The sequence below is a fragment of the Euleptes europaea genome, chromosome 16 (genome assembly GCF_029931775.1).
Source record: "Euleptes europaea isolate rEulEur1 chromosome 16, rEulEur1.hap1, whole genome shotgun sequence".
NCBI classification, from domain to species: Eukaryota; Metazoa; Chordata; class Lepidosauria; order Squamata; family Sphaerodactylidae; genus Euleptes; species Euleptes europaea.
Window position 1 is genome coordinate 12,185,592 of NC_079327.1, and position 16,323 is coordinate 12,201,914.

At 44.2% G+C, this 16,323-nt stretch overlaps 1 protein-coding gene across 1 annotated transcript in view; it reads left to right on the forward strand.

Moving 5' to 3' along the window:
• Positions 1 to 16,323, forward strand: part of UGGT2 (UDP-glucose glycoprotein glucosyltransferase 2) — a 90,052-nt gene that overhangs the window by 18,242 nt on the left and 55,487 nt on the right. Inside the window, exons 8-12 of the mRNA XM_056862131.1 lie at positions 1,753 to 1,853; positions 5,176 to 5,275; positions 6,311 to 6,371; positions 12,096 to 12,187; positions 13,852 to 14,002. Coding sequence (XP_056718109.1) covers positions 1,753 to 1,853; positions 5,176 to 5,275; positions 6,311 to 6,371; positions 12,096 to 12,187; positions 13,852 to 14,002 — 505 coding nt within the window. The remainder of the gene's footprint in view (positions 1 to 1,752; positions 1,854 to 5,175; positions 5,276 to 6,310; positions 6,372 to 12,095; positions 12,188 to 13,851; positions 14,003 to 16,323) is intronic.

The following is a 16,323-nucleotide window of genomic DNA, read 5'->3' on the forward strand; positions in this document are numbered from 1 at the left end:
AATCCATTGGGTTGGATCCAGCAAATGCAGGGAGGGAAACGTAAACACACTTAGCTTAGTTCTCCTTGCACAAGCAATAGCCCTGGTTGTACTGCAATATCTGATCATTGCAATAATTTACTTGTATCGGGTCAAGCGGAAATGCGAGTTTGGATACAGTAACAGCCCATTCCTGAGGGGAAGGGCTGAGCCGGTGGCTGGAGGCGCCGCCACCATGCTGCCTCCAAAGGAGGATTCAGGGCCCCCCCCAAAACCAAAATGCTGCCGATACCCTCAAGGCCTTGTGGAACCGCTCCAAAGGGTTCCATGGGGATATGCCACCTAAAAAGTAGGCGTACACCGAGGTGAGGGCAAAGGGGGTGTTCCTGGCCTGAAAGGGCTTAGGAGGCTACCTAAAGGCGGCTCCTCCCCTGGACCGCCCTGGGAACACCACCTGGGAAGACGGTGCATGGAAATACGCCATCAGGATGCTGGCGAAAGGCTGAGCCATCCCAGGGCTGCGCAGGGAGGTCAGTGTAAGAGGCCTGACGCTGGCGTTTGTGCCAGTCTTGCCGGCGCAAGGGGTACGGGTACTGCCGCAAGGGGCACGGATGCCAGTGCAGGCCCCTGCACTCCTCCTAAGGATTTTCAGCTCTCAAGGTCAGGAATGGGCTGTCAGTGTAACACAGGGCAAGCTGCCAGCATGGTTAGTATACTTTTGCTTTTGCAGGGGGTCTAGTACCTGCAGAAGACATCCACTGCATCCTACCTAGTGGTTTTGAAATCATTAAATTAATTTGTATTGGTTCTTTTAAATGGCTTGAGGTACAAAAACACACACTAAGCTGTCTTATACTGAATTGGTCCATCATAGAATCATCGAGTCAGAAGGGACCACTAGGGTCATCTAGTCCAACCCCCTGCACAATGCAGGAATTTCACAACTACCTCCCCCCCACACACACCCCATTGTCCCTTACTCCATGCCCAGAAGATGGCCAAGATGCCCTTCCTCTCGTGAGGTTAGGGTGCCCACTCAGAGCTCATTCCTAAGCCTGGGGGCTGAATGGGTTTAGGAGGCGACCAGCCCCATACGCTGGTATCTGTGCCACTTGTCCCGTGCAAAGTGGCATGGATGCTGGCGTAGTGCCACTTGTGGCGGCGCCCTAGGACTGGTGTGGCAGCACGGCCCATGGATGCCAGCTTGGCCTCCTGCCAGTCTCCTGTCAGTGGCTAGTGCTCACGCCGGCATCCTGGGAGGCATTTCTGGGGTGTTCTGGGGGCGGAGCTGCTGCTGTGCCATCCCTGGCCGCCACAAAGTTCAGGAATGAGCTGCCTGACCGGCAATTCTCCGGTCTCAGTCTGAGGTCTCACCTACTTGCCCGGTCCTTTTTAAATGGAGATGTCAGGGATTGAACCTGGGACCTTCTGCATGCAAAGCAGAGGCTCTTCCACCAAACCACAGCCCCTCCCTGACAGTAAGATACCATTGCTGTAGTCTGTTTTTAACATTCATATAATTTTCAAAGATTAGACTCCTGGTGAACTATGATAGCAAGTAGATTTTTAAAGGAACATGAATTTAAAAGAACAGATTTCCAGCATTTTATTTTCTGAAAATATTGTCGAAATTCTGTTTCACAGGCAGCACATCAGTATGCAAAAGTTGCTGGTTTAGGGAAAAGCACTCAAAGTGGCATTCATAACACCTGTGGTATTGTAACCTCTGACAGGGGCTGGGTAGTGCTGACTTTTCCCCATTTTATAATCTAGGCAGAACTACCCGGACCTCAAGGATAACCTGACAGAGTTGAGAAAATACTTGGTTGAAAGTGCTGATGATGCAGAACCTTTGAAGGTCTGGGAATTACAAGGTAATTCACTTTTCTCTTTGTTATGCGCCTTCCGATTGTGATACAATGGAAGCATACATGAAAATAAGTGGCAACAGCAGTGAAATCTAGGTAATGACTACAGTCCTTAAATGAGACAAGGTTTAGAAAACTAGAAGCCCTTGTCTTCATCAGCCTCTATATTAGCCTTTGCCACATTGCTTAAGAAGCCGGCGTGGTGTAGTGGTGAAGTGGTTTGATTCCCCACTCCTTCACATGAGCGGCAGACTAATCTGGTGAGCTGGGTTTGTTTCCCCCACTCTTACACATGAAGCCTGCTGGGTGACCTTGAGCTATTCACAGTTCTCTCCGAACTTTCTCAGCCCCACCTAATAGGGTGTCTGTTGTGGGGAGAGGAAGGGAAAGAGATTGTAAGATGCTTAGAGACTTCTTAAAGGTAGAGAAAAGCGGGGTAGAAGAAAAAGAGTTGGTTTTTAGATGCCGACTTTCTCTACCACTTAAGGAAGAATCAAACCGGCTTACAATCACCTTCCCTTCCCCTCCCCACAGCAGACACCCTGTGAGGTAGATGGGACTAAGAGAGTGTGACTAGCTCAAGGTTACCCAGCTGGCTTCGGGTGTAGGAGTGGGGAAACAAAACCAGTTGACCAGATTAGCCTCCACCGCTCATGTGGAGGAGTGGGGAATCAAACCCGGTTCTTCAGATCAGAGTCCACTGCTCCAAACCACTGCTCTTAACCACTACACCATGCTGGCTCTCACATTGCTAAAAAAGAAAGAAAGACCCAACTCCTCTTCTTCTATATTTGTAGATAACATATTTTCATTCGACCGAGTTAATCTCTGAGTAATGATTTGCTTACTCAAATACTGTACCAACCCCCTAAGGGTCTGATTAAACATGCCTAGCTTCCCCACCCTCTTATTAAAATCCAGTATAGTTCACGCGTGAAATAACAATGTGATGTTTTGTGCTTTCTGACTTCCCGCTACATCGCTGACACACAGCTGCCAATTTAGGTGACAGCCAGCCATGCATTAATCCTAACTCCCAGTTAGCCCTAACGTGATTTATTATTAGATCCTGTTGCTTTCTTTAAGCTGTTTGGAATGTCTAGAGACTAAGGTCAACCTGCGGTCAGATTGGAACTGCCACAACCTGACATCGCAGGTAAAAAAAAAAAACCCTCAAGAAAAACAAAACCAATCATTCTCTCATGTGACTTTTTGTAATCAAGAAGAAGAGGAGTTGGTTTTTATATGCCAAATTTCTCTACTACTTAAGGGAGACTCAAACCGGCTTACAATCACCTTCCCTTCCCCTCCTCACAACAGACACCCTGTGAGGTTGGTGGGGCTGAGAGAGCTCTAAGAGAGCTGTGACTTGCCCAAGGTCACCCAGCTGGCTTCATGTGTAGGAGAGGGGAAACCAACCCGGTTCACCAGATTAGCCTCCACCGCTCATGTGTAGGAGTGGGGAAACCAACCCGGTTCACCAGATCAGCGTCCGCTGCTCATGTGGAAGAGTGGGGAATCAAACCCGGTGGTGTAGTGGTTAAGAGCGGTGGTTTGGAGTGGTGGACTCTGATCTGGAGAACCAGGTGTGATTCCCCACACCTCCACATGAGTGGGGGAGGCTAATCTGGTGAACTGGATTTGTTTCCCTACTCCTACACAGAAGCCAGCTGGGTGACCTTGGGCAAGTCATATTCTCTCAGCCTCTGTTGCGGGGAGGGGAAGGGAAGGTGATTGTAAGCCAGTTTGAGTCTCCCTTAAGTGGTAGTAGAGAAAGTGGGCATATAAAAACCAACTCTTCTTCTTCTCCAGATTAGACTCCACTGCTCCAAACCACCGCTCTTAACCACTACACCTCGCTGGCTCTCAAAATGTTGATTTTACTGGTGATTTTTTTAATGCCACATCAGATGGGCGAAAAATGTATTTAAAATGCTGTTTGGGTGGAAAAGAAAAGACCTGAATTTTTTCCTCTTGTGCTGACCTGGAGGAGGATATTCTGTGGCTGAGTCACTATAGTACAATTTATCTTTACTGTTTCTATTAATGTGACACAGGAGTAGGCCATGAAGTGTTATCATTGTAAAATAAAACCCGTAATATTGCTTTTAAAGCTATTTCCTCACGCAGACGATATGTTGAGGATGAGGGAAATTGACCGTGAACCTTGCAGAAGATTAGGCTCCCCCCCCCCCCCGGGTAATAGTAGGAAAGTTGCATCATAGCGCTTCTCCCCTTAAGCATTATGGTTAACTCTTTCTGATATTCCTCACATTAGAGACGGGATATCTTTTTTTTTTTTTGGCTGAAGAAATAGAAATATAGAAGCACATATATTAAAGAAGCCCAGACTCACTGGCCTCAATCCAGTTAAAGTTAATCAGAGCATGTTAGGGCCTAGCTGTATGCCTGTCAGTCCCTTTCTCAGGCTCTACATGTCTTCTGTCACGTGATCGCAGGATATGTGGAGCCTGAGGAAGGGGGAAATAAGCCCCCCCACCACCACAGTTTTGTCCGCTATGGAAAACAGCTCAGGAGAGAAGGCAGAAGCCTGCCCCCTGTTAGTAACAGTACACTGAGGGGCTATGCAGGATGGAGAGGGAACCCCCAAGCCCACGCCTCATATGATTGTCCGAACCAAGCTTGTGGTGGCAGTCATTTCAAAACAAGTTTAATAACCCACTAAGACTATTGAATAATGTAGTAGTTTGTATTATGACTATCTGGCTCTATCTGTTGCATTCATACTATTTACTGCCTCAGACCATTCAAAACTATAAGTGTGTTGATTCCTAGATCCAGATGTAAATGTTCCAAACCTTTTACTATGGCTAAGGGATCAGAAGTAGGTTAAGAACATAAGAAAGGCCCTGCTGGATCAGACCAAGGTCCATCAAGTCCGGCAGTCTGTTCACACAGCGGCCAACTAGGTGCCTCTAGGAAGCCCCCAAACAAGACGACTGCAGCAGCACCATCCTGCCTGTGTTCCACAGCACCTAATATAAAAGGCATGCTCCTCTGATCCTGGAGAGAATAGGTATGCATCATCGTGACTAGTATCCATTTTTACTAATAGCCATGAATAGCCCTCGCCTCAATGGACATGTCCATTCCCCTCTTAAAGCCTTCCGAGTTGGCAGCCATCACCACATCCTGGGGCAGGGAGTTCCACAGTTTGTAAGACTGCATTCTCTTTCCTCTCTCCACAGGTCTCCCTGCCGTCCATAACCATGGTTAAGACTGACATTGGCACCCATCTTAACTGTGGTTAATGCTAATTGGGGTTCACTATCAACCAGTTTCTTGTGTTGTTGTATTTTTTTCACAGATATTAGTCTTCAAGCAGCATCTCAGATCCTCTCTGTCCCTGTTCACAACGCATTAAAAGTAATGAAAGATATTGCGCAGAATTTCCCAATCAAGGCCAGGTATAATAACCCTATTTGCTTTTGATACATTCATGAATATTTGGATTTTGTAAATGTTTAGAGCAGCCCAAAAGCTGCTAGCCTGGTGGTCCACATATACCTATGTTAGATATTTGTAGCCTTAAAAGGAAATAGAAAGAACTTTTGAATACCTTCCCACTTGCCTTGAAGATGAGCCAGCGTGGTGTAGTGGTTAAAGTGTCGGACTATAATCTGGGGAACTGAGATTCGAATCCCAACTCTGCCTTGGAAGCTTGCTGGGTGATCTTGTGCCAGTCACACACTCTCCGCCTAACCTACCTCACAGAGTTGTTGTGAGGATAGAACTGGAGGAGAGGAGAATGGTGTAAGCCCCTTTGGGGAGAAAAGTGGGATATAAATAAAGTAAATAAATACATGATTCCAGCTTGCCTCATGTGATGGTTTATATGGCTATTTAGCAGTCAGGCTTAGTATTGATAAGTTCCACAGGCAAGGGCTGGTATCCTACTACTCAACTGTTTTGAAGCCTTCCTCCGACTTAAGTGGCTTTTCTGTGGGAGGCTTCCAAGAAGAAGAGGAGGAAGAGGAGTTGGTTTTTATATTCCGACTTTCTCTACCACTTAAGAAAGAATCAAACTGGCTTACAATTGCCTTCCCTTCCCCTCCCCAGAACAGACTCTCTCAGCCCCACCTACCTCACAGAGTGTCGGGAGGGGAAGGGAAGGTGATTGTAAGCTGGTTTGATTCTTAATTGGTAGAGAAATTCAGCATGTAAAAACAACTCTTCTTCTTCTAAGACTATTGTATAATGAAGTAGTTTATATCATAACTATTTATCTGGCTCTCTATCTGAGATGCATTCATACTACTTACTTCCTCAGACCATTCAAAACTATAAGTATGTTGATTCCTAGATCTGGTATAGATGTAATATTCCAAATCTTTTACTATGGTTAAGGGATCCGAAGTAGGTTGTTGGAGGGGGTAGGGGGGGCGAGTTTTCAAATGCAGAACAATTTCTCCGTGACGTCAGGGTTTTTTTTATTCCTTCAGATCTCTGACCAGAGTGCTGGCAAACCTGCAGATGCGGAAAGAAATAAAGGAAAATCAAAAGGTTGGTTGTTGTTTTTTTAATTATGAAAAAAGAAATAGTGTTCTGGGAGATACATATATTATCATGTCACCTTTAAAAAAAAATAACCAAAATGTTCATTCTCCCGTCCCTCAAAAAAAGGGGGGGGGGAAAGAGGTAGGCTTGCTAATCAATTGCATTCTTTACCGCTTGTGACATTTTTCTGAAGTATTGCAAGGCCTGGCCTCATTTGCCGGGCTGCTGAGCCGCTGGAGTTCCAACTGGGGTGAGCACTGAAAATCAGTCCATTAATGTTCAAAAGACACCCCCCAGGGGCCGAGCTTTAACTCTGAAGCGAGCACCTTTAAGTGACCTCTGAAGTCAAAACATCAATCAGCTCAGCGCACAAATGCCCACAAACAGGGATAATATGTACATTCCTCTGTTGGAAATCTGTGAAGGTTCTGCTTTAAGATCTTCCCTTTAGTGCACAAATGGTTAGGAAATCTGCCGCTCTTTAGCATGGGTGTTAAATGCAAACTGACTGCACAAAGCTTTAGCTTGTATTAGCGAGGGTTGCCAACTCTGGATTGGGGAAATCCGGGAGATTTAGGGCTGGTGTCTGTGGAGGGTGGGGTTTGGGGAGGGAAGGCACCTCAGTGAGGTATAATGTGATGGAGTCCACCCTCCAAATTAGCCATTTTGTCCATTTGATCTCTGTGGCCTGGAGAGCAGTAGTAATTCCAGGAGATCTCCAGACCCCACCTGGAGGCTGGCATCTCTATATTAGACTTTGCCGTTTTTGCTTCCCTTTTCTTCCCCCTCAAGGCATTTTGCTTTCTAAAGTAACGAGGAAAGCTAGATTTTCTCCTTCCTCTAATAATTAACGTGAAGCGCAATCCAGTGCTTAAAAATATTATTTATATCCTGCTTTTCTCCTTATCGGGGACCCAGGGTAGCTTTTCACATTGTTCCCCCTCCTCCACTTAATCTTTGCAGCAACAAACTTGCAAGGGGAAGTTAGGCTGAGAGATTGTGACAGGCCCAAGTTCACCTGGCGGGGTTCCATGATCGAGTGGGGGATTCGAACCCGGCCATCCCAGGTCCTTGTCTGACATTAATCACTACACCTCAGAGTGTGAGACTAGGATCTGGGAGAGCCAGGTTCTAATCCCTAATCTGCCATGGAAGTTTGCTGGGTGACCTACCTCACAGGGTTGTTGTGAGGATGCAGAGGAGGAGAGGAGAATGACATAAGACACTTTGGTTCCCCATTGGGGAGAAAAGTGTGGTATAAATGGTGTAAATAAAATCTGCCTTTAAGCTGTTACAAGATTCTCTGTTGTGTTTGTTGACAGCATTTGCCTTTTGGGATATTCTTGATCTCTGAACTGGGACTATTTCAAGTTCTGTGATATAGGGGGTGCATCTTGCCAAACATGTCGCTTTTTTAGATTTTTTTAAATTTGTCCTTCCAAATTTAACAGTGCATTTGAAATTTTCAGAGCTGCTTGCTGAAGAGGTATTTGTTAAACATTGTGTTAAATTTTAAATTTATTAAAGTGCTAAAATAGCTTATATGGGGAGGGGCTATAGCTGTGGTAGAGCATCTGCTCGGCATGCAGAAGGTCCCAGGTTCAAACCCCGGCATCTCCAGTTAAAGGGACTAGGCAAGAGGGTGATGTGAAAGACCTTGCCTGAGACCCTGGAGAGCCGCTGCCGGTCTGAGTCGACAATACTGACTTTGATGGACCGAGGGTCTGATCCAGTACAAGGCAGCTTCATGTGTGTTATAAGAAAGAGATCTAATTGATTTCCCTGGAACATACTGTTTCTGAGTAACAATGCTTACTGGCAGGATGCTTCTCTCTTTTTTTCATAGACACTTCATAGCAATTCTGAACTTCATGTCCATAAAATCTCTGTTAAGAGTGGAGTGGCTTGTATCCCACAAGACCTGAAGCAGAGGTTGTGGAGGGGACTTCTTCTGCTGTAGCCCATTGAGACTTCCAAAATGTTCATGGGGTCAAGGGGGGATACTCATGGACAGCTTGGAGGGCAGATGGGAAGGTCTGCAATGGGAAAGGGGAATCTATAGAACCCCCATCCCCAAACTAGATTTGTTTCCTCACTCCTACACATGAAGCCAGCTGGGTGACCTTGGGTTAGTCACAGCTCTCTTAGAGCTCTCTCAGCCCCACCTACCTCACAGGGTGTCTGTTGTGGGGAAGGGAAGGCCATTGTAAGCTGGTTTGATTCTTCCTCAAGTGGTAGAGAAAGTTGGCATGTAAAAACCAACTCCTCCTCCTCTTCTCCTTCTCCTTCTGCTGCCAGAAGCACTCACTGAAACAGTACAGTTCAGGCCATTTTTTTATGAACTCTTGAAGAAAAAGAGTTGGTTTTATACCCCACTTTTCTCTACCTTTAAGGAGTCTCAAAGCGGCTTTCTATCGCCTTGCCTTCCCCTCTCCCCACAACAGTCACTTTGTGAGGTAGGTGGGGCTGAGAGAGTTCTGAGAGAACTGCGACTAGCCCAAGGTCACCCAGCTGGCTTCACGTGGAGGAGTGAGGAATCGAACCCGGTTCTCCTGATTATAGTCCGCCGCTCTTAACTACTACACCATGCTGGTTCTCATTTATGCCGTGGACTAAACAATTTTATTTTTAAAGACCTGCAGCTATTTTTTCTTTGAGCCGCTTGCTCTTTTTAGTAGGCTTCTTTTAGTGAAATCCTATTTAATTTTTCCTCTCTCTCTTTGCCTTACTGCAGATTACTCACTTTTATTAGACTGCAGCAGCTGTAGAAACGCAGTATAAAATGGTATCGAGGACTGGTAGTTAAACAGCTCTTAAAATAGATCTGAATGTGTTCTGATGTCAGTTGCTGTCTCTTTTGGAAAATCCTGTTACCTGACAGAAGACCTTTGAGCCTCTCCTTCAAATGTCATCTCCAAACTAATGTTTCATTAGAGACGGCCTAATACATTTGCACAAATTACATTGTCAAAATGGCAAGCTGGAGTGTATTTAGACACACACATTAAATTGGTACTTCCTATTTTGAACCTGCCACATGAAGGGATTAAAACCTAACTTTGAAGAGCAGAAGCAAAAGGACGTCAGTTCTTTGAACATATGTATCTATAAAATGACATTTTGGGATTAATTTAGGTGTAAATTAAACCTGACCACATGCCATTATGCTGTCCCTGAGGACCACATGAAAAAGATATTTTGAGTCCACATGAACACAATGGTAAAAAGCAATTTTTTTGTGTCGGAATATAAATTTTGGCAGCTATTCAGACACCACTAGCACAGCAGAATAAATTGTCATGCCTTTTTAAGCTACAGGATATTCGTCTAACAGCGGGAGAGGCATGGTTTCAAGCTGTGCAGAACTGAAAGATTCCCCTCTAAGATAATGAAAGTTGAATAGAAAATGCAATACAGGAAAGGGGCTAAAGGATATTAAGGACTGAAAAGTATATGATGATTAGATGCAGTCAGAAAAGCATTCAGGAGCTAGTAGCTACGTTACAGAAGATGTTCCCCCGCAAAAATAACATTTCAAGTTGTAGGCTTGTGAAGGCCTTCATCTCATTTTTACTTTGGGTTTTTACTTAACCCCAGGTAAAGAGCGCACCTTGTATGGCCCTTGTACGGTTTAGCTTTTGTATCTGGCTTAGTGAAACTGTGTCTCCTAATTGAGACATCTTGCTTTTGTTGCATGTAGGATAAAAGGTACGGTTTTACTTGTTGCACAAAGAGCGTTACAGCCTTTAATTTTTGCTTGCTCTTGCTACACCTATAATATGGGGTCAGACATAGGGTTGCCAATCTTTTTGAGCCTGCAGGCACATATGGAATTCTGACGTAGCATGACGGGCGCAGCTCCAACATGGCTGCCCCAAAATGGCTGCTGCAGGAGGCGGAGCCAGCCACAAAATGATTGCCACAGCTTAACTTCAGTAACACAGTGTAGATTCTTGTGTTGTGGTGGCCAAAGAAACATTTTTGTAAAAATCCGCACAGCCAATCAAATCTCCGATAGTCAAATCAGAAGCCTTTCTGGGCAAAAGCCTTACTTGGCCCCACCCACTTCCTAAAAACACTTGGTGGGTAGAGTTGCCAGCTCCGGGTTGGCAAATACCTGGAGATTTTTGGGGTGGAGACTGGGGAAGGCGGGGTTTGGGGAGGGGAGGGACTTCAATGCCATAGAGTCCAATGGCCAAAGCAGCCATTTTCTCCAGGTGAACTGAACTCTATCAGCTGGAGATTGGTCTTCAAGTCTTCAGTGAGTTGTGACATTTGAATGTAATTGCCTGGGCAAATGGAGGTTGGGTTCCTTCCTCTTTTTTAAACTAGTAACTAGAACTCTTCACTAGTGGCTGTGATGGAAACCAACCTCAGTGCACACGGAAAAGGGAAGGAGAGACGGAGAGAGCACGCAAGCTTGGCAATTAACCAGGTCCTTGAGAACTGTCACAAATCATTGTGGTGCAGTGGTTTGGAGCGGGGGACTCTGATCTGGAGAACCGGGCTTGATTCCCCACTCCTCCACATGAGCGGCGGAGGCTGATCTTGGAAACCGGGTTGGTTTCCCCACTCCTACACATGAAGCCAGCGGGGTGACCTTGGGCTAGTCACACTCTCTCAGCCCCACCTACCTTTTTTTTTTTAATTTTAAAGCTGCCTTCTACTGAATCAGACCCTTGGTCCATCAAAGTCAGTATTGTCTACTCAGACTAGCAGCATCTCTCCAGGGTCTCAGGCAGAGGGGTCTTTCACATCACCTACTTACCTAGTCCCTTTAACTGGAGATGCCGGGGACTGAACCTGGGACCTTCTGCATGCCAAGCAGATGCTCTGCCACAGAGCCACAGCCCCTCCCCACAGGGTGTCCGTTGTGGGGAGGGGAGGGGAAGGTGATTGTAAGCCGGTTTGATTCTTCCTTAAGTCGGCATATAAAAACCAACTCTTCTTCCTCTTCCTCCTCTGAGTTGAGCCTAAAATACAAGGAAGTGGCTTCATATTTTGAAGTGTTGAAACGCATTTTGCAGTAACATCTTGAGACGGTCTTGAGCTTAGCTGGATTTCTGGGCCGAGACTGTATTCAATTTAGCAGTATTGATTAATGCCAGTGGTCAGTTTTGACCTGTGAAAAGTAATAAATGAAGAAGGCCAGGCCCGTTCCAAGGCCTCACAGCCAGCCAAAGGAGGGAGGCGATATGCAACAGCTTGCTGCCCTCGGGCAAGAGCAGATGTGAGGCACAACCTCCCAGTGTCTTCCTGCTCCCCTCCCTCCACAGATGCTCCTGTTCATGGTACATAGCTGGATTTAACTTTGACCTGTAAATAGTGTTGCCAACCTCCAGGTGGTGGCTGGAAATCTCCCACTATTACAACCGCTGGTATTTAGTTTGATTTCTCATGACAAATACTAAACTCACGTCCTGGAGTATAACTTGTAACCAGTTTAAAGCATACCTTCTGGTTTGTTTGATTTTTTTTCCATTTAGTGTGATCCATAAATATGTGAGGATTGTTGAATGCAACTAATGAATAGCTGGCATCAAGTTTATTATGCAGAAAAGAAAAGATGGTCTTCATCTGTGATAATAATTAAGCTTCATCCTCCCCAAATTAATGTTTTTATTGCTATAGTCTTCAGGTCTGAAATGTTTGGGTGTTCCGTAGATTTATTTCTTTTTTGCACTGTTTTCCTAAGTCATAGTAAACTTGGCAATATTTCCCCTTTGCTAGCATTTACATGACACCCTTGGACTTCAGCCTGGTGAAGCGCGTTTATTCCTAAATGGTCTTCGTATAGACTTGGATTCCCATGATCCATTTAGGTAAAGTATTAGCTATGCCTCTTCTCTTCCTGTGTTTATTAGCCCTAAAGCACCATTACCCTTATCAATAACCTATCTAAGGTGTGGTTAGCTATACCTGAGTGATCCTAAGAGGAATATTAATATGTCATTCTGAGGTTGGTTCAACGCTATGCTTTTTTGTTTGAGTCTGGAAAAAAATATGGCTGAGCAGGGGAACAATACTGTGTCTCAGTATAAGTAAGCAACAGCTTTTAGTGTTGCCACAAGCTCAGTGGTTAAACAATTATACTATAAATAAAACAAGGTAAATGGCCATTAGCAATGTTTGAACAAACAACAGAGATTGCATACGTTGGAGGGGATCCAACCAGTTTTTCTGTTGATAAAAAGGGAGGAAGGGTCTCCCTTTTGACCACCCAGAAAGGCTCGGCTGGGGGATCATGGGGCCTGCATGGACAAAAGTCATGTAACAAAGTCTTGTGCGGCAGGAGCTGTGGTAAGGAGGGGGGATTGAGCGAGTGGGGAAGCTGGTTTGATCCACCCCACCATCTTTGGGGTCCACAGAATTAATCTCTGCAAACTTTCCCCAAGGATGTAAAGGAATGGAACTTAATCGGTGTCATATAATAGCTCTGCAACTCACCAGATTAAGCTCAGCAAATAGTTTCTTTCTGTTATTATGCATCTCCCACAGACCCAGCTGCTTTGTCATTAATGACTTTATCTTGATCAGACAACAGGAATACCATTTATGCTTTCGCTGGCATTTTCCAGAAGAAATATCTAAACTTGTGGTTGCTTAATTTGTTTTGTAGCGGGTGGTGTAATCAGTGTGAATATACACAACAATTAGATAGCTATTTGCTGCTAATAACGAGCCAAGCAGTTTCCTGGATTTCCAGCTAACAGGGTATGTTTTAATTTGCAACCTACTACATAGCTAGAAACTACAAGCCACCGTCTCTACACACAGTGAAAGTGGTCATGAGACAAGTATTTAAGTGACTGTTACCTTTGAAACAGCCGTGCATTTAAAAAAAAAAAAAAACCAATAGTAAAACTGCGATTTGTTTTTCTGTTTTGTTTTTTATCAGTATTAAAGCTGTGATTAGAAGCCTGCAGCCAAAGAACTGGCTGGTTTGTTCAAATCAGTGTGTTAAATTCAACCACTTCTCTCTCCCTTTCCCCACTCATATAGCCAACCAGGTTATACGTATGGGGGGGAGGGGAATTCTTAGCCCCTGCAGGCTGCTGCAGTAGGGTTGCTAACCTCCAGGTAATAGCAGAAGATATCTTGCTATTACAACTGATCTCCAGCCAATAGGTATCTGTTGTGGGGAGGGGAAGGGAAGGTGATTGTAAGCTGGTTTGATTCTGCCTTAAGTGGTAGAGAAAGTCGGCATATAAAAACCAACTCCTCTTCTTCTTCTTTAACCACAGCCACACTGACAACTTTCCTTCTCCTCATAAAAGATGGACTACACATTGTTTAGTTCCCAGAGCAACTGACCTTATGCGCCACCAACCGACTCAGCCAGAGTCTTGACTCGTAGAAGTTCAATACAGAGTAGATTAAGATAACACAATAAGAATATTTGAGGAACACGTCACTTGTTCCGCTGTCTGTCCTGTGTCGTTTTGTTTTTTTTATATATATAATGTCCTTTTGTTTAACTACAAAGTATTTTAGAAACTCTGAAGCGTGAAGGGAAAGCAATGCATGGACTTCACACCCTTGGAATTAAAGGAGATGTTCTTAGCAAATTCATGAGATTATCTGCCCATAATGCCGATGACACCTACGCATTAGACTTCCGTCACTCTTCGATAATAGTAAGTAATATTTTTAATTTTGAAATTATAAGCACTAAAAAAAAACCAGTAGTTGGTTTGATTATCACTGTAGAAAAAATCCTCTCTCTGATGTAGTTTTAGGTTCTCAGCGGGTTGTGTTAATTCTTTCCAAAAGTTCTACTGCTTTCCAGCAATGCTTTTCAGGTGCAACTTCCAGGGAGCGACGTGCCAAAATTTTATTCAACAAGCAATGATGTATCACTGTTTCGGGGGAAGAATTTAATGTTGGTACCGATAGTAGTAGTGAGGGCGATCTGGCTGCGACATCTGTCACCCCATTGATCGCCAGGTTTGATTTGCCTGGTCTGGCTGGCTAGGCAGGTGTGCCCTACCTCCCTCACTGCTTCATGTGCGTCCCTCCCGAAGCTGCGCGCTCGGTGGAAGAGGGCGAGCATCCCAGTTGGAAGGAGTGTACCGTTCTTCGGTCAAGGGTATACGACAGCTTCGCTCCCCTGCAAGAACCTCCAAACAAGCCCAAGGTCCATTTCTAGGAGAATGTAGGGTAGTCAAGCTCTATATCCAGTACCATCAGTGCACATAGAGTTTTACAGACTGGCATAAGGGGTAAACAGACAAAATTTTGATAACTGGATAAGCAAAGATAAGAAGTGGGGTGAGGGAGGGAAATGTGGAGGGTACAGGAGAATATCGGTCTACCAATTTCAAATTGACTACGTTGACATAATTGATTCTTTCAAAAATTTTCATGTCTAATGTTAAAGAATATAGGATGAGAAACGGACTTTGGGAAAGGATTGCATCTTATAGCAAGCATTCTGATACGCAGCAGTTAATGCATGGCTGCAGGGATTCAATGCTTGGTTGGGATGTCAAACAAAACCATAGTTTAATTAAAGCTAACTATGTTTAGTATGATTGTCCAAACGTGGACCATTTTGCTGACGACGGTTAAGGTTTGTGTTTGTCAAACAAGAATCTGAAATCATGTTCAGAAGTTAATTAACCACCATTAGTCATAACTGTGGTTTTATGTGAGGTACAAATAGAGACATCTTGATTATGGAATGTATTGAATTTGTTTTGCTCATGACCTGTTGGTTCACAAGCATAAAGAATGGAATAAAGGAATGGAATAAAGGAGACATCTTGGCTTGTTTCTCAGCATCACCCTTACCTTGAGGCGGGCTGGGGTGCCTGCCAGGTCTTGGCAGGGGAAAGAGAAAAGCCAGTGAGCCCAGTATTATTGAGGCAGACCAGGATTTGAATCCTGGTGTCACAAAATAACCATACTTAAAATACATAATCATTTTGTTTTTCGTTATGTCGGAACTGAGACTAACAGTGGATTCCTAAGGAGAATTACTCCAGTCTAAGCCGATTGAAATGAATGGGCTTAGACTGGAGTAACTCTCCTTAGGAATGCACTGTAAGAAATATAAGAGAACGCTGTTAGACCAACCTGTTATCATTGCTTCCAAGTTATATGTGCAACCCATTCGGCCTGTTAAAGGGTTTCGTTCAGCTCACAAGTTTTCATAAATGCATCCCCGGCAAGGAAATTTGTTTTGTACAGATCTTTCAGTTGTTTGGCTGTGGAAAATTTGAATATCACTCATTAATAACACCACCAGTTCTCCTTCGTTCAGAATGCTGTTGTTGAATTTGTTAAGACTCAAGTGCAATTGAAAAACCAATTATTCCTCTGTACTACTATATTTCACCCTTGTATTTGTTAACTGTAAGTGCGCTTCAGCGGATAAACAATTAAAGAAAGATCTCTGGCGACAAATGATAAATTTTCTTATAATTGAGGAAGAAATTGAAAGCAGGAGTCTCGAATAGTGCCAAATTGCCCTATATTGACATGTACAGAAACACTGGTAGTGGCTGAACAAATTTTAATTTCTTACTTACTGCAACAGGTATTGTAGCATTCCCAAGAGGACTAAACTCTTTATCTATTGGGTTGTTTTTTTTAAGTGAAACGTTAACTTAATGATTAAAGTGCACTGGACTATAGTAGACTGGTTTTTGTCTGTTTTAAGCAGCTTTTCTCCTTTTTATGTTTGATGTGCATATATAAATTAGATAGTGTTTTTCCTAGCTTAATTTACTTTGCTTACAAAAACTCATTTAAAAAAACATTAGCTATGCTGCAGCACTTTTGGTATTTAGTGCTGGAAATATTTTAAATACCTCAATTCCTGGGGAAATCATTGGGGCCTCTTCGGAGAAACGATCAGAACACTGTACAGTAGGGTTGCCAACCTCCAGGTACTAGCTGGAGATCTCCTGCTATTACAATTGATCTCCAGCCAATAGGGATCAGTTCACCTGGA